General features: G+C 34.6%; 1 protein-coding gene across 8 annotated transcripts in view; it reads right to left on the bottom strand.

The window, feature by feature from the left end:
* RGS7 (regulator of G protein signaling 7) overlaps positions 1-22549 on the bottom strand; it is a gene marked incomplete at both ends in the record, with an annotated part of 260514 nt that overhangs the window by 151715 nt on the left and 86250 nt on the right. For all 8 annotated transcript variants that reach the window (XM_082758438.1, XM_082758432.1, XM_082758434.1 and 5 more), the window contains one exon: positions 2730-2826. In XM_082758438.1, the coding sequence (XP_082614564.1) occupies positions 2730-2826 (97 nt within the window). The remainder of the gene's footprint in view (positions 1-2729; positions 2827-22549) is intronic.

Consider the following 22549-nt stretch of genomic DNA (forward strand, 5'->3'; position numbering starts at 1 on the left):
AGATTCCATAACCTCTCTGGGCAATTTGTCACCCATATGGCATAGATGAAACCATTACTTCATCAACCCAAGAAGCTACAGTGCAGAATAATTCTGAGGCATTTCATATTTACACCCTTGTTTTCAGAGATTTATATTTTGGCATACATGACATATTGGAGACCTGTCCAGGATTGCTTTTTTTTGTCATTATCCATTTCACCTCCTAGATGCAGTTCACTGGAATGCTGTTATCCAAATTAGTCTGCAATATACCAGTCCTTTAAATTTACACCTCAGATAAATTTGCTGCTTAGTCAATCTGATACACTACTGAATGTAGATAAAAATGTGAATAATAATTCCCACATATCTACGGGTTTGCATTCTTCTTCATCAAATAGCTTGCAAACTCATACCAAGCATATTTTTTTCAGGCAACCTCAACTGAATTATTTCTTTTTGAAAGATTTCAATAAATAAATTGAATAAAAATGGTTTATTTGAATTTAAGCAGCTTGCACACACTTGTGAACAAATGCACCAAACATCAACGTTAAGCAATGTATTTGCTCTCTATAAATACATGAAATATAAAGCAATATAATTCATCCTTTTCAAAATTTCATGAGTTGAAATTATCTTTTTTTTTTTTTTTTGTATATGTGTATGTTCTTCTGAAGCACAATAATGTGTATTACCTATAGAGGATTATCTGTATTTGAAATATTTCTCTGTGTAGATATTTTACTTTTAAAACCACTTAAGGAATGACTCAATAAATTAGATAATATAATTACATCATCCTATTTATTATAATCACAACATTATATTAAAAGGTCAAATTCAGATACCCCGGACTGATTTTGCTAATACATTCATCCTTAAATAGACGGTCACTAATTCTGCGTTAAAGAGTGTCTGCTGTCTCAACTAGTCTTCCACCTGTTGTTTTCAGAAGCAATGCTATGATATACAAGTAAACAAAAATAAAAATACCTCTCCTACTTTTAGTATGGCATAATCACAATGCTAGCCCATAAGAATTTAAGCCTACAGACTTATGGATGTCCTTAATTCTAAGTTGTTTAAAGGGCTCTAACAGGTATTATCCAATGCATAAACAAAAGCATGTTTTGCAGGGAACGTGACTTAACTGTAGCACACCTACCCATTTTTTTTTCTTTCCGCAAACAAACAGTTGCGAAGTTCCAGTTTTTATGGGACAGTTTTCTGTGCTGCTGTCTGCATGTATATACACATATATACCTGTATATATATATATGACCATATAGACATACGTATATCTTTTTTTGTTTTGTTTTAACTGAAGAAAAGTAAATATTAATGGAACTCAAATGACAGCTGTGCTTTTCTGGTGGTGAAGTAGAAAACCTCAAAAGGGAAAAAATGAGTTACTATGCTTTTTCTTCCCTGCAGCTGATAAAATGAATACTTCCGATTATTTACAGAAATCGTTGTATCAGTGGATGCTATGAATGTATCAGTGAATTCTTGAACAACATTAAAAAGTATGATGTCTGTTTTAGTAAAAAATAAAATAATAAATTAGAAAAAAAAATAAAATTATATCTCCTGATAGACAAATTATGGTACTCTAACTTGAATTCAATAGCACAGAAGATAAGGCACAGAAAAATAACATGGATCATTTAATGGGATATCATGCAGTACTAACTTATGGGAAATAAAGGTCCATTCTTCAGAACCTAGTTTTTGTACAAGCAGTTTTTAAAACCATGAAGAAGTTTTGTTCACTCTTAAGACCTTTCCTTCTTTGTACTAGACTAAATCACTAGCAAAAATATTCCAAAGGTTTAAAATTATAGAACTACACTTCTTACTCTGTAGAGCTTTTGCAAAAGCTTTTGTAAATATTTTCTATGCAAGGATTACCTTTTCCATTTCAATAACTGCAACTGGTTACAGAGCTCACCACAGTAGGGAAAAAGTATGTTCAACAATGGCATCTATCTCAAAGGAATTCCATAGTCATTGGTAGCATAAAAGGAGGTGCATTCGCACATACATAAATGAAGAAATGTATACAGATGTTTGTAAACAAACAAAGAAAAGATAGTTACTAGTTAATTAAAAAATAAATTGACAGATTTTTGTGCATATGACAATACTGATTTGGATTAACTACAAAGTTTACAGATGTTTTGCGAGTCATCATAGACAACTAATTCTTATCCTCCTGCATACAGGCAGCCCAAGCCCACAAAAGCAGATCATAAGCTTTGTATGAAATATATACAGCCTGAAGTCAGTATCAGTTGCACAGTGCTGTGATGATTTTCTTTTTGTGCTGTTGCTGGGTCAGTTCTTACCTTGATACACTGGCCTATACTCTAAACTCTCTATACTTGCCATAAAAACATGTTAAAAATCAGATCGTCAATGCAGAAAAACTGCAGTAAAAATAAAGCCAGCTTCAGATAATTGACTTTCTGCTATAAATTAAGTAGAACTCAAATGACTTCACAAGTCTACTGGTAAAATCATCTCTATAAGGGCACATTCCAACATGAAACATATACACATTTTCTATTATTAAAGTACTGAAAAGACAGTCAATGTCTCCCCCACACCAGGTGACTATGAATAGCACTCAGAGTATCACAGTATTTCACATAGCACTCAGTTAAATACTGGTCGTTTGAGTATCCTCTTATATAACGTAGAGCGGGAACTTCAAATAATATCACATTCACTTTGACTCTTACCAGAAAAGACACTGGGGATCTTGGAAAGAAAACTTTTGACTGTACGAATAGGAATCCCATTTTTCTCATCTTGCATGCGGGCTATGACGTCTTCCATCTGAAAACAGAAATAAAAAAAAAAAAAAGAAGAAAGAACAAAGAAATCCAGAATTATTACCTGAAAGTACTCCTCTAAGAAATCCTAGATCAATCTTTCAAAATGGTCTATTAATACTTTTTTTAGTTTACAATTTATAGCTTATATTTTTATTGAACAAGATAAAATATTGGAAGTACTTTAGTATAGACGATAATAAATTAATGTATGCCCTCAAACTCTTTTGAAGCGGAGATACCAAGGAAGAAGACATATAGTTAAAATATTTAAAAGTAGTCAAATACCATTGCTGGATACAGAACTTCATGTTCGATTGCATAACTGGTACTGTACCTAATAGAATAAACTCATTCAGCCTTCCATGGTACTGACACAGCTGTCAAAAAGACTTATAAAACAAAAATAGAGCTTTTAAGTTCAAAGTAAAAATTCCCTATTTTCTTTTGAGAAGAGGAAAAATTTACATCCTGATACAATTTTGCATCCCTGAAGACAGCAAGGCCAGAAACTTTTTGTTTGTTTTTATAGGTAATGGAGTGGATACAAATTCAGTTTTAATCACTTTGCTGTATTTTTTTTTCCATATTTTCCACACGCAATAACTGATTTTTTTCTAACTCAATTTTATAGGATAATTTGGCCCATGTATTTTGTATTTTCAACTCAACACAAAAATCTGCTTTGATGTGAACTATGAACAAACCCCTTTGTTGGAAAACACAAAGAATATTAGAGTCATTGGCCAACAATGCTAGTTTTATTCTTGCATATTTCATAATTTAAGTTTACGTATGAAATACCTTCCACCTTTCTTCCCCTTCTTTCTTTGAATACCTAACCTCTAAAAAGATAAAATAATATTCCGGTAAAATCAATTACAATTATCCTTCTTCCTTCCTTAAATTACCAACATACTCCATATGAAAAATAGGTTTCTGCATGACTGAGCATTTCATATTATTAGTCAAATCTTTAAAAAAACATGGTCTCTTAACTCTGTTTCACAGTAAGTTCCTAAAAAAAAAAAAAAAAAAAAAAAAATTTAAATGTTTGTGGATGGGTGATGTTGAGACAAAAACATACCAAATGACTCAAATCAGTAAGCAGCAAATCAGCATTATTAGCAGCTGTGAATTAATTTGCCCAATGGGGGTGTTGTACAGATTCAGGGAAGAGAGAGTGAACTGGGGTCACAAGCAACTTAGGAAAAAAGAACAAAAATCTATACCAAGAATGAAAACAAAATCAATAAATTCCACTGCTCATGGAAAACCTGTTTATAAAGAAAGTGTCTGGAGGTTCATATACGCCATCAACTAGCAGATCACACATTAACAACCCAAAGAACACAAATCCATTGGACTAGTCTGAAATAAAAAGTACCCAAAAGAAGCAGACGTTAGTGTAGCATAGAGCAAGATGTTGAAGACTGAGTCTATTCCTCTCAATTAAAGAATATACAAATGTAACTCCAAAGAAAGGCAGCAATGTTCTTTGTAATCATTAATCAAATACTAAATCACTTCATGACTTTCATCTGATGTGGAATTTAATTATTTAAATAAAAAAGGCTAGCAATAATGTTCTGAAGAAACTGTCAAGTAGACAAACTGTTGTCTGCAAAATGGAATCTGTCCCTACATTTATTATCCATACAATAAGTGAAAGCTTGTTTCAACTCTTTCTATATCCAGTTGGTAAACTGTTTTAATGAGCTCCTAAATGAAAAAGAAGTCACTCAAATTCAGGTTAGTATCTTTGCTTTAAGCAATAACGTAAAACTATACCCATAGGTGTATGGGTGTTCTATGGAAATGAACAGAAGTAAATTCAATGATAAATTCTTCATATGCAGTGTAAACTTAGAGGAATATTGCTAGAACTGCAGGCTAAATAATAATATATGCTACAGTGGGCAATATAAGGCAACATGATAAAGATACATTTGCATTATAAGAAGTACTCCTACAATTGTAGGACTCAGTCCTGGAACATAACATTCCAGGAACTGATATGCAGTAACTACTTTCTCAGGAATGGTGCAAGAGTGCAAAACATTCAATGCTTAGCATTCCTCATGCTATCAGTAGTCGATCTTCTGAGGGTATATAGAATAAATTCCTAACTGACATTCACATATACTTTCCTGAACTTGCTTCATGGACAGGATTTAAACTTTGTAACACTTGATTAACCAAGGGTGATCTAGGATGGGTGTACTGTAAAATTACACAATCCCCTGCATTTCCAGCTCAGAATATCATTCCATGTCAACAGGGAATACCCTTAGTGCAAAAGGCAGCTCACACTCCACACATCATTGTTGTCAACTGCCTGGTTAATTCAGTGTACAAAGATTACTGCATAATGAGTGGAAATGATCTGAAACAAGATATAACACAACACAACACACGAATCCTAATTAGTTATTATTGACCTGGAATTTTTTCTTGTCTGTGAGTCAAATTACAAAGTTCTTATATGTCTTGTCCCTTTTCCACCAGAAACATTAAAAGGTCATTTGAGGTTTATGATCTTCTTAAATCTTAAAAAATACGAAAATATAATTTAAAAAAAAAAAAAAAAAAAGCTTCAATTAAAGATTCAAAAACATCTAATCCAGCATGTGCACATCCACCATTTAAATTCAATTACATGCAGTCCATAAGAAAAAACATGTAGTTTTGGCTGATTTAAATGCAGCAAATGTATGATCACTTGCACAGAAAAACATGTCCTCCTGTAATTATATTTGGGAAGCAGCACTCAAGGCTGCCATTCATCAACAGTGACCTAAGACAATGAAAAGGGCAGAATAGTCCAATTAGGATGATAAAAGAAAATCTTCATCTAATTTTGCTTAAGAAGCCTAATCTGGGAAACACAAGCTTCTTCCTAATACAGTAATTTTCAGTCTTGATGGATCATTGCTTGCATCCAAGTTACTCAAAAGTGAAACTTAAGCAGCCTCATTACACCTTATAAGGCTTTCCCAGTCATATGCTTATCTGGCTAAACTTGACTGCCTTTGACCACGCAATGTTGTGGTTCTTTTTCTAGCCCTAAGCCTTCTCGGAGAACTCAAAGATAACAAGTGCACAAACAGTTGCCTCCTGATCTCTCTGCAAACAAAGCTAAATGCACAAGAAAAGGAAGCTTCTTACTACTTCTCGGTCATCATTACAGAATTAATAGAGAAAGCATACCTAGAAAGTAGTTCACAATGCAGAAAAGATTCTACATTCTACAGGAGCTTTTCTAAATAACTGTATTAAATAACTGTATACATCAAAAAATGTGCTTTTTTGTTTGTTTTTTTTTTTACTAGTGAGCCTAGTAAAAACCTTCTAAACCTAGTAAAAAGCCTTCTAAACCTGGCAAAACTCACTTTCTGTTGCACAGGCAACTCAGATCAAATTTAAAACACAATATTAATATTAATATTAATATTAATATTTAAAACTTCACTTGCCTCTTTATGAAGATAATTTGCAATCTTGATCTTGACATACAAGGGCTCTGTCAACTTTATTTCAAAGACTAACTCTACAACAACAGTGACAATGCGTCTTATATGAAGCAAAAGAAAAAGAAGGGTGATAGTGAGATCTTGTAAAAGAAAGGTTGCAAGAGCCACTGCCTAATACAAATGCTGACTCTGATCCAAACTCACTGAGAGCTAGGCATGGAGATGTGCTTGACTTACCCCAGGGGCTGACCACCAGTAGTATCTGCCTGCAGGAGAAATAGGTTGAAAAGTGCCAAGTGGGAAGCAAAGCTGATGGTTATCAGTTGTGTGATCTGTTAAATGTCCCTGGAAGGACTACACTTATTTGCCTTATTTTCCTAATTGATAGGATTGCAAGAGGTTTCTGATATATGGGGTATAATTTGCCTCCTTTGTCTTTAATCTGTCACTATCCAAAGGTATTTTGTCTTTCTCCATTGCTGACAGTGGAAGTCTTAACAAACCAGCACTAGTACCTGTTAGCTGTTTACAGCTAGGTGAAATCCAGCTCCTAAGAGCAAAATTTCTGTAGCTCTAGATTTCAAAGACGTGATTTGGGATAACCCAGACCTCTAAATTTCTAAATCTAAATATGAATTTCATTGCTAAGCATCCACATCTTGCAAAAATTACCCTCTTGCACCAGGCTCCAGCATCATTGCTTGATAGGAAGCATTTTTTGATATGAATTCAGAGAAAAAAAATTAAAAAGTCTGTCAGTGCAGTACAAAATTGTTTTCTTCCTTTAAAAGCAAGCCTAAATCAACCTCACATATAGATGGTCACCAGATACAAGTATTTAAAGACTAGAAAAAGAAGACAATGTAACTAACTAAAGTTCAGAAGATTCAAAAGCTCAAAGCCTTGACCTACTTACACATTTAAAGAACTCTCAATTCTTTCCTGTGATCATATCTTAAAATGAATTTCAGTGCCAGGGAATTAAAAGTATACCAAGCAACATAAGAAAAACACTAAGCATACCTTTGTTCTCAGTTGCCATACCTTAGAACTGGTGTCCACCCACACTGGAACTTTGTTGTTGACTTTGCTAAAATCTTTCAACTTTGTTTTGTCTAAATGCAGGAGTAGGGTAACCCAGTGGAACTAACTACAGACCTCATCCAAACTTTTTAACAAAGCACAAAGTATAATATGTAATAAATTCTTACATTTTATTTTCAGCAAAGCTATCTTTATAGGACACAACCCAATGGAAAAAACACCTCTGACAAAATTTTTACACATTTCCCTAGACATTTTTTTCCCTCCTTGTTTAAATAAATGACAGTCAGAGCTTTTCAGTGCAGCTGGCCAGCAGCTGGCTGGCCCCACATGCAGAGTCACACACACAAAGCAACAGGGGCTGAACAAAGCCAGTAGGGTGGGAAAAAGCTGCAAGGGTCCTTACAATGTAGTGGCTGCTCTTCCATTTTCCAACACACACTAACTATATACTATCACCTTGCTGGTATTATACTGATAATAAATTACGTGTATCTACTCTTGCTTTCAACAGTAATCCTCCATTGAAAGTCCATTGTACTGTATATGCTCCCTCACACGGTGCCAATTCCACTAAAGAATTTGCGTTGAGACTCCCATCAGGTAAAAAGCTTGGAATTGCCGGGTACAGAGAATTTAGAATACTGTCTTTTGCTGTGCTTCAGTGAGGCAAAACTCTGTATGTTTACATGAAAGGCTAAACTACGTCATCAGAGCCACACTTTAGGAGCCTCACAGTCTCCTTCTTCCCTGTGAGCCACTCTTTGCCTGCACTATGCATGCCAACAATCACTGCCATATCCTCCTTTAATTGAATCATCACAGTGCCACCTGAGAGCTGCCCAACTCAGTGAACCAGGGGACTTTGTTCAGCTAGTCAAGCTGCACCACAGACAAGAAAAGAGCACAAAATACAGGAACTACAACTCCCAGGAGGCCACACCGATGAGCACAGATACAGGCAAGCTGATTGCCAGTGGTGCTCACCAAACTAAACCAAATTATCTCAGTTCAGGAGTGATGATAACTCTTTTTGTAAATCATGTAGAAATGAGGTAGTGTGTCAGCTCTATATCCAAGATTTTAGCATTCTTCCTTTCATGCAGAATTGGGTTATTTCAATTCTTCCTTTCCATTTGGGATGAAAACAAAGTTTAAAACATCCACAAACCCAAAAAAGTACATTTCAATTTTTGTCTAAAGTCCAACACTGAAAGATGTCTTAAAATATATAAGATTAACCAAACTGGTAATGACTAACATGTATAGAAGCAGGGAGCTGTCCTAAGTACTCTCTGATAAACATCAAATTAGAAAATAACTTATTCAATGAAAAGAATACAAATTTTTAGACTGGTCCCATCCTCTTCAAAACCTCTGTTCCTGCAGTACATATTTGACACCATAAAATCAAATGACAAATCAACATGAGTTTCCAGACATATTAAAGGGAAGTAATAGAGATAGTTAAAGAGCTTAATTTACTACATATAACTATGACACTGAAAACTCTGCCTTGTGGTCATTTCTAACTGCAGAATGAAGTCATTGTTGTGAGCAAATTGTTCATGCTCTCTCCTCAAACAGGGCACTCATGGAGGGCCAAAGAAGTTCTGGCTTCATATGTGGTATAATATTCTCTGTTGAGGTGTTACCCATCTTCACTCTTTCATCCACAGTTGTAGAAATGTGGTGAATTTCTAATTAAGATGCAAATTTATTCATCCTATTTATTTGTACTGTGTCAGATACAGCATATACATATACAGAGTGGTATTGTATACACTAGAGGAATTACATCAAATGAGTGCAGGGTAAGCCTTCACCATTTGTTAAGAATAAGATTATTTTGAATTTGCTTGAAAATCGATGCCAGTTCTTTGCAAGTATTATTGAGATTTGAGTTTATCCTATTCAGACAAATGGTCCCCCTGGACTTGTTTCTTGCATTACGCAGACAAGTTTATAGTCCAAGGGACCATTAATGAACATGCACTTACTGAGACACAGCCAGGCTGCTATAAAAGAAACAACATCCACCTGTCAACAGTGCTGAACTATATAAAACTAAAGCTGATGAAAATAATTCCCTTCTTAGATATGTTCTCTTAAAGAGGAAAAAAGCATACTCTCCATATAAAGTTTACTGAAACCACATAGAGTATTCAAAAACAGGTAAGTTACTGGCAGCTCAGATGTCAACAACCACAGTATTGCAAAGAATTTTCTACAATGTTATGTTACAATATGTGCTCCTCTCTGGGAGAGAGGAAGTATGTCTGAGTATGAAATACAATGTCTGCATCAAAAAGGCTGGAAAGATAATAATAAATGATCTGCTGAAACAGAGCTTAGTTGAGCTTTCTTTTCTACTTTCTGAATGAAGGAAAAACTAAAAGCATATTTTGAACTCCTGTGATTAACCTGTAATCATGTGGAATGTTTAAAGGCCACAATTGTCAGTGACCTCTAACTAAAGAATGGATAAAGGTTAATCCCCATAATATAAATTCATGCAATATTGAATGGAATACCTTGAAGATACCACACAGTTCTGCATTCTGCAGGCAGTGATTTAGGCAAGCTCAATGGAAAAGCTGACCTCTGTGATCCTAAAAGGACACTTCAGAACAATACTGCAAAAATGTAAAAAAGGTTTGTTTGTTTGTTTGTTTGTTTGTTTCCAAGGAGGAACAAAAGAAAAATGTCAATATTTGGAAGAGACTCTGGTACCCTGATCAGTGTACAGGTCACCATTTTAAAGAAGAAAACACAAACAGAGCTTTTTATAGGGGTTGCAATGTGACAGGTAGCTAATGAACAATTGTGCCTTCATAAAAAATATTCACAGAACTATTAGGTGTAGGATATAGTGGTCACAATATATTAAGCTACCTAAACAAGGAGGCATTTCCCATGAAAATAATTATTTTATTCCAAAATATTGTCACTCAATCTTGAAGCACAAAAAACAGATGTTTTCTAAGTTGGTATAGCTTTCTTATTATTAATGGTTTTAAGTCCAAATTTGTGTGGTTGGAAACCTTTTTCATGGCTTGTCAGATGATCCAAAGTACAACAAATCCTCATCACACCAGCATATCACTTTAGAATTAGCTGTTGCCAAGCAAGAAGGAAAATTTTATTTTAAAATATATATATATCATTATTCTTCAAATGCTGGAGAAGTAATAGATAATTACAAATAAATAAATAAATAAATAAAAGAAGGTTTAACATTTTGTGAGTAATAACATTTCATAGCAAAAAAAAAAAAATGACAAGAAAATGGAATACCAATTTAAAAAATGAGTCTGTGTATATTTTGAGGATTTTGAGGCCTGCTCTGGAGAAGAGCTGATGATGATGCTGATCAAAGCACATGATTACACCTCCATTCACAATGAAACTGCAAGGAATATGAAGATGAAGCCTAGCTTGTTTGGTGATTTCTGCACTGCTATCTACCCTGGGGTGGTGGAAAACTGAAGAAGACAAGCTGGACTTCTAACATTTCATCATCTAGGAAATTGAGATACTGCTTGAAAACTAAATGTTTATCTCTCCTGGACTTTAAATTATTCTGAGACATTAAACTCCATTTTCTGCAATTGCAGAAATACAATTGCTACCACCAAAACAGAAATTTAGCAGTAACTTTTAGATCTATATTTTCATAACAGAGTTGTTCTGATTAACTATATTACAATATGGTAAGCTTTCAGTAATCAATAACATTTGGCTTTTTTTTTTTTTTTTTTTTTAAATGAAGGGCTGCTGATGTAATACAGTAGTGTAGCATTACTCAACAGATGGATTGGTTTCACAATAGTTTTGTTCACCTTATGTTACACAATTTATTTGAAAACAGTATTTTATTTTGCTCAGTCTGAATAGACAGAAACTAAAGAGACATGGATATTCTGGCTGTGTCTGTTTTTGAAGCATATCTAAGAACAATGTAAATGAAAGGAAAACAAATTGCTGAATTATTGATCAATTAAGTAAAGGTTACAAAAAAGAGAAAGGATAAAGTAAACAGACAATAAAATCATTGTACATTCTATATGAAAAAAATATATTTTAAGGAGTGTACTGAACAAATGAAATAGAGTTAATTCAACTTAAATAGAGTTAAATCGAGTTAAACCATTTTCTGTAAAAATTTAGCAACCAACATTCCAGTAACCCCAGGATGTTTTCCCTCTTCATTAAAAATCTTATCACCTCCTTTGAGCCAGTAGAAGTTTCAAGCCTATTTGTCTTTTCACTGCTCTTGAGAAGATCACACACAGAAGTAATTTGTCATGTCAAAGCTACCTGATACCACTCATGAAGTAGCCATTTGAGAACTGTAGTGCAAACTACAGGTTTATATAAGCAAAACATACAAGAATTATCCTACTCTTCAGAGACAAAATGAGGCATTTCTCCGTGTCAAGCAGCATTTTTTCATCTTTCATTAATTATACAAATTAGTAAAGCTTCTTATCAGAACATGAAAAAATTTAAGAGTAACATGGTTCATAGGTGTTCTTATTCGGCAAGGAGAAGTTTTGCATGCATTTTTCATAAAGAATACTGAGGGGACCTATGTGGAGGCTACAAGCTCTTGCTTTGCAAAGGGTTTTAAAGTTTTGAAATTTATTTCCATCTGAATGGGAAAAAAAAATGTATTTGCTAAGAAAAAAAAATAGGCAAACAAGTCAAATCTTGCCTCGTCAAGTCTGGTCAAATCTTTTTTCTTTTGACAAAAATATTTCTGCTATTTATTAAACAAGAGTGTAATTAAATAAAAGAGTAACTAAAACTATCAAAAGTATTTTGCAAAGAATGCCAAACTTGCCACCATTTAACTTAAATTCCTCAACATTTCCAGAATTTTTCCAGAATAGTACTCTATATCTAAGGTGAATTCAAAATCCAATTATCCTATGATTGAGTATATGTTTCATGATATATACAAATTCCTGCCATTTAACTCATACAAATACTCAGACTTTTTCTCTCACTCCCATTCTACATTGCCCTATTTTCTCCAGGATCCTCTACTGTGTGGTGGTTCAGGAGCTATTTCAATAAACCTTTATTCATCAAAGCACTTAAATACTTGGTAAACTTTAAGTCTGGAACTTCCAAAGGAAATGAAAGTATCTACACCTAATTCACCTTAAAAGACAGTGGACTGACATATCAAAAGACAGTGGGTGACACAGCTAAGAGTACATTCCAGTGCTTTGTGAAACAGAAACCCATTCCAATGTGACATTTTCTATATCAGTTTTTCTGGTTGCAGTATAATTAAAAGGTGAACATATTTTGTGCATTTTGTGATAACTTCCTTTCAATGTTTATGATGATCACATCAGCTCCAGGACTCTATTAGTTGTTCTAAATGAATTAAAGAGATAAAAATTAGCTATCCCCTACTGTCATACTTTTTTTTTTTTTTTTTTTTTTTTTTTGTGTGAAAACTGAGAAAAATTAACTCCTCTTACAAGTTCATGATATGATGTTACAGAAAATCCAACCATACTTCAATTGCCTCAGAAAAGAAAAAAAAAAAAAAAAGAAAAAAAAAAAAGGAATTAATGGAATTAATATATATATTTTTTTTTTTATTTTTTATTTTTAAAGGCTATTTTACCATCAAAACACTAGCTTTTGAATTCTCATAATTTTGACACTTAAAAGCAAATCAGGTTTGAACATTCTGTACTTGTCCAATTTAGTCAGTTTGACATTTACTGTATCTACATTTTATTTTTCTTTGCAGTCATATTCCTTTTGATTAGAAATATTCTGTCTTTACTGTCAAATTTCGTTTACACCACAAAACAAAGTAGAGCAGCACTCATTAACAGATTTGAAATACGTGAACTCTGAGAATTGTGAATGATGGCTATATAACCATTTGTATAATCTACGGGATACAGAACTAGGAAAGGATATATTCTTTTGTTAGAAACCAATTCCAGTACTCACATACTATTATACTCTCTCTGTGTATATGAGATGAGAATAATATTAAAATCAGGCGCTGTAATTTACAACCAAAAACAGATTTCAAACCACATAATTTCAGGATTAAAGCACATCTAATCATTTGTGCATTTATTTTTGCTATGGAAAGATTAGGATTTTAGGCAAAATGTTGTCTTAAAGAATTAAGTGAGGAATGCTATTTTTGAACCAGATTTTGTTTTGACAGAAGTACAGACTCATTCTAGGTATTAACTATGATGAGCAGAACATATGACAAAAGGAAGGACTCTATCGCCTGAAGATAGGAGAGACACTGCTTGTCCTCTTTCAGCTAACCTGCACCTTAGATTTTTCTGTGCAAACAAGCCAGTAACATCAGACAACTGCTTTACTGTGTCAAATGGGTCAAGAGGAAGCCTGTGGATTAAGGCTCAGATTAAGGCTCAGAGAGGTAAATAATAAATGGGGCTTTGACATAAACCTATAATGTTAAGGCTACTCTGGGCAAGGTGAGTACATAATGCAAGTAAGTACATCACACACACCTTTCTATCACTAAATCAGCGACAGGGTTGGACAAGGCATAATACCACTCAACTGATGTGTACTTAGTTACCCTGAAGAGTTTCTTCAGCATTTCAAATGGATCTAACACATTTAAAATTGTTGCTTTCTTTAACATAATCAGTATAATCTAACATTTAGTAATTCTTGCACAATATCTAACACTGTTCATCCCGCTAAAGACAAGTGAGAGCCAGGATGCATTGGTTGACTGTGATTGTGCCAAGAGGGGTGTTAGCTGAAGGAATGGGATTTACAACTTTGAGTGACCTAACTGACGGAGTAAGAACCTCTAGTCCTTCAATTCATTGGCATGACCTCAGAAGGCCTCATATGGTATTTGCATGTTCTGAAAATATTTAAAGTACAGCAAATACCAGGATAACTTTGTAATCTAGTACAGCAATTAAACCTGTGAAAAACAAATATCTCATTACAAATCCACCCATGTAAGCAGAATAGAATATGCTTCTACCTAGCTTGCAGCTTCTTTACACTTACTGAAGTCCAAATCACTTTGTTGCTGTTTCTGAATTTCTTATTTCTTAGATTTTATTTTTTTTCTTTTAAGATCCTTCTTCTCATGCATTTTTCCCTTCAGCATACTGAGAGCGTGTCCTATATAACACTATTTTCCTAGTTTGCCAGCTACACATTCTATATACCAAAGTGAGTTAATCAGTTGCCAACACTGCAGTAGACTCAATAATCCATGTAAGCCTCCTTCAGTCTCATTAGCAATATGTTTCTGGCAAGCACTACCCATCCTTCATACAAGTAAGAAAGTACGCAGATAAGTAACAACATGTTTCTTCTGTTCTGACAAAATAAAATAAGATACTTGTAGTAATTGCTGTATTTACCAACCTAACTATAAGTTTGGACAACTTGCAGGCAAGCCTTACTTGTCTTTTCTCTGGGTTCAGAAAGCCTAATTAAACCCGTAACAGTAAAACAACTTCATAGAGTATATAACTAAGACAACTTTGACCTCAGGATAAATAATCTGCCTATAAAAACATTTCTGTGGTTTGCCTCCACCGGAGTGGGCATGTCATCGTAATAAAAATGAAACTGGACTGAGTGGGAGTCTCTACTAAATCCAGTTGGATCAAACCAGTAGCTTGAATGTGGGTCTTAGAAACTTTGGGACCCAAGTTTCAGATAAGATTACCCTCAAAACAAAGAAGCTTAGTAACATCCTGTCTTACTCAACAAATCCCAAATGTTTTTACAGTACATTTTCTCCATCACCAATTTAACTGTTTTACCAGTTTAAAGTATGAAATGTAATAGGGTTAACAACATAATCCCTACTCTACTTCAGATCGTTCTGAACTAGTGCATGGGAGCATTCATCAGGACCTATCTCACACTCCAAATAAATTAGAGATGAATAACTGCTAGAAGAAATGGGATATTTACTGGAGAAACTATATGTCCCTACACAGAATAACTACCCTACCAGAGAAAGCTATACTAATAAATTAAAACATAATAATTAGTAGTAGTCTGCAAACAAAAAAACAATGCAGATTCCTACTTCTGGATGAACAGAGTAAATACATTGCACACCTAGTTTTACTCAGGCAAAATTAAGGGGCTGCAGATGATACGTATAAAAATAGTACAATATGATTCTGTTTCAAACATGAAAGAAAAAAGGTCAAAAACCTAAAGACATCAACAGTGACAAGATTCCACCAGAATTTGGAAATATAGCAAACAATTTCATTTAGCAGATGAAGCACTTGACCAGGATTTGGGAATCCTTGATTTTCTTCTTCACTTTAACTAAGAGGCCTCTCGTGAGTCACCTCTTGTCTCTCAGGTTCCTCAGACAGCTACAGAAACCATCATTAACTAAATGACTTTCTAAATAATTTTGATGTGTTGGGGCATTGTGAAGCTATATAAAATTAAAGTATTCAGATTTTTAACAGACTAGAATTTATTTCAGTTCCAGAGAGCTTCAGAGTCATGCTCTTTCACATTATCTCTCTTATCACCATAGGCATGAATCAAAGCCAACAGCAGAGGCATTGACTGATATTTGGGGAACAAATCCTCACATCTCGCGGAAAGAGGTTTCTAAATGTTAAGTACCTCCTGACTGTCAGAGGTACTGACACCTCCTCTTTTCCTACCAAAAGATGAACTATTTATTAAGTCCCATAACAGAAACTGAAGAAGCTGAATCCCATCTACAAGTCCATGACATCGAGTCATTTCTGTATGGTTCCAACTGACAACTAACACCTTGCATGTTAGATGTTTTGAATGTTTTACTAACCATGACTGAGAATTTCATTGTTCTGAAAAAGCATGTTTAGAGACATGCTTATTTATGTATGTCTCTTGGTTTCTTCTTTTTTTTTACCACATCTAGCTGTATGATATTGTGTGTTAAGAAAACGTGATGAACTCATACAGTGAAACAGCTTTAAATGGCTTTGAAACATTATTTTATGCATTCAAGAAAACAAAAAGGGGATGCAGTGAGGAGGAAAAGGGAAAGATCCGTCTTCCATATCTTTTAATTTCTTTCAGCACTTAAAAATGCAATCCCATTCAGTGTAGATTTGCATTTTATCTTATGGTCATCATTTACGCTCTTAGTAGAATTTATTTCTTGGTACTTTCTACTTAAATAATTAAGCTAAAATCTTCAAGATCTAGTACTGAAAATGGCAGCTATAAAAACACTCACTTTCATGTATCTTTCAGCAACACCTCCCCAAAATCCTTACCAGACAGGTCAGGTAACAGTACTGTATATTTAAACCTAGTTAAAATGCTGCTTCTTGAAAAGTAAATATTTATTTAAAGATTTATATATATATATATACACACACACACCCTTTGGGGATGAGCTCTAAACGTGGTATCTAGAGAAGCCTTCTAAAATGGAGTACCACTTTGTCAAGATTCCACATCTGATTTTTATTACAAAAAAATGACAAATTCCAGAAAACACAGCCATTACATTTCAAGCATTTCTTGTTCTGAAGCAGTTTCCACCATATACTGACCATCATGCTTTTACTATTACCTAGATTTTTTATATATTTTTTTCTCATAAGAACTTTTTTTTCAAGTTCAGACAACATAAAATCTGTAGACATAAAAATAGACTGCAGACTCTGGAAATTTAGAGTAAATCTGCTAAGATTGTACAGAGCACAGCAGTGATTTTTAACTTAGTATAAATGGGTGAAAGTCATAACAATATCATTAAATGCAATAACTGCTGAATGCTATTATCTATCATAGGCAGTCAAGATATGAGGACATCCAAGATTCACTCTGTTCAGGAGCACTCTTTACTACCTAACATACACCTCTTGAGTCCAGCCTAATGTAAATTGAACCAAAGAGACTTTTGCTCCAGGATAGAATCAGGTTTCATTCTGAGTTGATTTCAGAATATGTATGAAATAGAAATGTATGTAAACTCCCAGAAACTAATCTTAAACCTTCACAGGGTAAAAGAAATTAGTTCTAAAACATAAAAGTGAAAGTGAAATAAAAGACATAAACTTAAAAGAGAAGACAAGATGTTTACTCATCTTCCTGCACTCATAAATCTTTATGGTATCCCTGGGTGATTGTTCTGAAGTAATTAGTAATGTTAGCCACGTTAATCTGAGACGTAGCACTGATTTTGTTACAGTGTAACTAAAGGTCCCTTTTTCAAATCAAATTTTAACAAGTACTATTTGACAAACTACATGTAAGGACAATTGCAATGAATTGTAAATAATTTCCTTTTCATGTAAAGTTTTCTCTCACACCCTCCTGTACAACTGCCCAGTCTCTGCCTAAAAGAATGTGCTCAGGTACTGTTTGTCAGCATTGCTCAGCACTAAGTCACATGAATGGAGGATGGATGAGTTTGGGACTACAAGTCGGCATTACACTCTGCATGTTTTAATAATTTTGAAGCTGGTTAAATATGTTATATCAATAGCCTTGGCTTCATTTATTTAAAAAAAAACAACAGCACCATTTTTCACATGCATGCTGCGTCAAAAGCAGCATGGCCAGCAGGGTGAGGGAGGGGATTCTGCCCCTCTGCTCTGCTGTCATGAAACCCCACCTGAAGTACTGCATGCAGCTCTCAGGCCCCAGCACAGGAATCACAGAATCACAGAATTTCTAGGTTGGAAGAGACCTCAAGATCATCGTGTCCAACCTCTGACCTAACACTAACAGTCCCCACTAAACCATATCCCTAAGCTCTACATCTAAACGTCTTTTAAAGACTTCCAGGGATGGTGACTCCACCACTTCCCTGGGCAGCCTGTTCCAATGTCTAACAACCCTCTCAGTAAAGAAGTTCTTCCTAAAATCCAACCTAAAACTCCCCTGGCACAACTTAAGCCCCCTCGTCCTGACACCAGGCACGTGGGAGAACAGACCAACCCCCACCTCACTACAGCCTTCTTTAAGGTACCTATAGAGAGTGATAAGGTCGCCCCTGAGCCTCCTTTTCTCCAGGCTGAACAATCCCAGCTCCCTCAGCCACTCCTCGTAGACTCTTTGTCAGGGAGTGTAGGGATAGGACAAGGGGTGATGAATTTAAACTAAAAGAAGGTAGGTTTAGATTAGATATAATTAAGAAATTCTTCACTCTGAGGGTGGTGAGGCAGTTCTCAGGTTGCCTGGAGAAGCTGTGGATGTCCCATTCCTCGAGGTGTTCAAGGCCAGGCTGGATAGATCTTTGGGCAACCTGGTCTGGTGGGAGGTGTCCCTGCTCATTGCAGGGAGGTTGGAACCAGGTGATCTCAAGGTTCTTTCCAACCCAAACCATTCTGTGATTCTACGATCATAAAATTAATTTCCAAACAACCAAGGGTAGCATACTGCACGTCCTTTGACAGCCCTTGGAGAAGCAGAAACTAAAAAGTTAAACCAGATGCCAGCAGGAAGAAGAATGTGTGATAATTCCCAGCATTTGTTACTAACAAATACCATTTTCCCCAAACCAGTAATTCTGGAGACACCCCTCCACCTTCCATCCCCAAATTTTCCAAAGCAAATTATTCATTGTGCTGGTAAAGTACAGCAATGCTGTTAAACACTAGCCAATACACCATCATCAAGTTACATTCCAATACTGAAGTGCACATCATCAGTGACATAAAGTATAAAGAAATGCATAAAGAAAAACCACGTTGGTTTTTTTTTTTTTTTTTTTTTTTTGTAGGTACAATCAGGTAGATACTTAACTGATTAGAGAAATTAACATTCAATATTTAACAGCAGTGAGATTTAATGTTTTACTGAACAGCTGCGATAGATATGGGGAGGCACTTTCAAGTAGCAGCACTGAAACAAGAAGCAGTAATGAAATAGGCTAAGAGTAATCAGTAAAGGCATAGAAGAAACATACATCTAAATAGGGATGCAAGAAAACTTAAAAGGACACAGATTATTAAATGGGACAGAAGAATGGTTAACTATTGCAGATGAAAAATTGCAAATAGAAGAGGACAGATACTCAAATGAAATTAAGGTAAAATTAACATTTGAAAAAAGCTAAAGACTGTCTTTGGGCTCATTTTTCCCAAAAAGCTTATAAGATCATACAAGAAATTTTGGAAAACACTGACATTTCTGAAAAATTCTTGCATTTTCCTGCAGATCTGTATTGCTTTAAAAAAATCTTTTAAAAGATTTCATGTTCATTATTGACTTAAAAATAAAGATTAAGTGCATTTAAAATGTCATTTCTTCTTACATTAAAACTACAATTTCTTGTAATTTTGAGGTGATGCTATTCAAACAACATTCTGAAATGCAATTATATTGAAAAATGGAATCTCTGCAGTTAAAATATCTTTTTTTTTTTTTCATATTATTTTTCTTCAGGTTTTTTTGTTGTTGTTTGGTCAGGTTTTTTTTCCCTCTAAGGCTACATTTTGTTCAGAGAACTATGATTAATTTCTAATAAATCCAAATCTAATGTTCTGACAATTCCAGACTGTGTAATAGTAGGGTGACAGTAGGTCTCAAAAATAAAACACGTTAAATGTGTTACCAGCAGAATGCCAGTACCTGCTGCAGGATCAGCAGCAGCCAAGAAGCACACTGGGCATGCACAGCATTCAGGGCTACACAGTGTTGATAGCACAGACATGTAGGTAAACCATCTAGACTGCATTCTCCTTAGGTTTCAAATTCAGTTCGAAGTAGGAGTTTCCTGTTTTTCTGGGGTATCTCATGTATCTCCATATTTATGCCATATATTGTCATGTAGCAGTGAAGAGAAATGGAAACAGAAATTGTTTCATTTATAAATTTCAACAAATTTTTTGTTCAAGCTCTATTTTATTGCCTTTCATAGCTGAGCAGTCATGCATTTATATGAATATCTTATTTCTCAATAATTTTAAAATAACGTGAGTACTTAGCATGCGTGGAGTGTTCAAGCTTAATTACATTCTGGGTTCTGTTATTTATCTTCAGGTTACCAAGCATTGGCAATAAACCTCCACTTTCCTCCCCTCATCTCATCCCTCTCCCACAAATAGTAATGTTTTTTCCCATCTCCAGGATGGAAAACATTTCTTCCAACTACAGCTGAGAATTACGAGTTTTAAAGACTTGGATCAACAGTGTGATTTCTAATCAATATTAAAATTTCAAATGACTGCCTTTTAGTATTTTTTCTAACAAGTAAATGCTGTAAGTAGTCCCACATGCTTAATAAATACTTCAGAGAGTTGAGGACAGCTGACAACAGTATGGTTCTTCATCACTTTTTTTCTTTTCACTTTTTCTATTCACTGGGCTAAAATACTCGCAAACTTTTTGGTATGCAATAAAGTCTTAATAAGACCTAGCTTGTTGGTTTTCCCTCAGTTATCCACTACAATATATTTTTATATATATAATCTCCCAAATGATTCTTCTTCCCCAAATATAATAGGAAATTGCTACAAGAGGTCACCAATAAAATAAAATAAAATGAAATAGGAACAGTGAAGGGGAGAAAAAGCAGAGGTGGAGTAATAGAAGCTGAAAGCAGTCAAACTGCTGATATACAGTCAGAACTTGCAGCTAAATTACTTTTTTTTTGTTTGTTTGTTTTGTTTTGGCTACTAAACAAATCACTGAAGTAAAATCAAAACATAAAGAAAATAGACAGTGGAAATGAAGAGCTACGTTTATGAAACTAGAGAGAAAGTAATGCCCTTGGAGAGCGAGTGATTATTATTAATTAATCCTAAAATGCAGAAACCTGTCCAATTTACACAACTTTTCCAATACCATGAGCTATCAGGTGAGTGTTCCATTCACCAGGTCTGCCCTGAGGCGTTGTTTACTCATGTTTGTGCCACATATGAAACACTTTATTAATCAGAAAGGAAGACTGGCACCAAAGTCTTCTCAGACCCTCACATTGGGGTATTTAGAAGCATATACAGCTAGTAGAGGAACATCAAGAAAACAATTCAAAAGCACACTAGCACCAACTAGCATAGGTTTTGTGTGGTAGGGCAGCTTTTCAGTAGAGATTTTTCACTATCATTTTGTTTTTCCTTTACCCCAAAGTTGGCTAAAAAAGGTACCCGTTCTGTGAATGTAGCCTTTTTTATTTTTATTTCTTTTCGTGGAAACAAAATTGTAAGTTTGGATCAAACCAGAAGAAATTACTGGGATGAAGAAAAGCAAATTTCTGGGCATTGTTAATTTGAATCACAATGGTTTCATCCAGTGGATCAATAAATTACTAGAACATTGTGATAAATGCATCAGTAAAATATGAAATATGATCAAATATAAGTGGGCAAATAAAAGAACTACCACTGTGTTCCACTGTGTTACTATGGAGGTTCTGCTTGTTTTTCCAGCTCTCTCTCTTTTTTTTTTTTTTTCTTTTCCTGCGGACAAAATGCAACCTTCTCACAGCACAGAGAGTTATTTTGAATCAACCAACAGATTCTGAAGGTGAAAGCAATATTTGTGCATATGACATTGGGATACAAACAACGGTTTCTGAGTGTTTTATTTATTTATTTATTTATTGGAGCAGTAAAGCTGCCATAACCAAATTTCAAATTTCTGTTTTTTGTGTAATTCCTGTTTTCTCAAGCTATACGTTTACACGTCCCCAGATGACCATTCAGTGAAGTGAATATGAGCACCAATTCAACAGAAAACTAGTCAATAGTTTGACTGTGAACTGTGAACCATTGCACTTAGGCTACAACATACAAATATGAAAAACGTAAAGTTTTGAGATGCAAACTTCCTACCTTCAAACTCATTCTCCATCTTGTTTTTATTCTAAACTAACAACTACCTAACAGCCCAATTAGGTTGTTACCATGGCTTTGTCACTTCCTATTAATTATCCACTACAGAAACTATGTCAGAAAACCATAAATCAAAATATCTTGTTCTTACCATCATCTCACTATGCTGCTTTAAAAAAAGCAAATAAATAAGGATAAATAATAACATAGTATTTCAAGGTATTTACCAACTAAGCAATCCTATTTATTATTTGCATGGCTAGTATTTCTACAGCTGTTTAAATAAGCTTTAGATGAAGCACAGAGAGGTTTGAGTGAGCTAAATGATAAAATGGTAAAAAGGGTAAAATTTTCAAAAATACATATTGTTTCCCTGAATTCACCACAGGAGAACGTG

This window comes from Aythya marila (genome assembly GCF_965140915.1).
Source record: "Aythya marila genome assembly, chromosome: 3".
NCBI classification, from domain to species: domain Eukaryota; kingdom Metazoa; phylum Chordata; class Aves; order Anseriformes; family Anatidae; genus Aythya; species Aythya marila.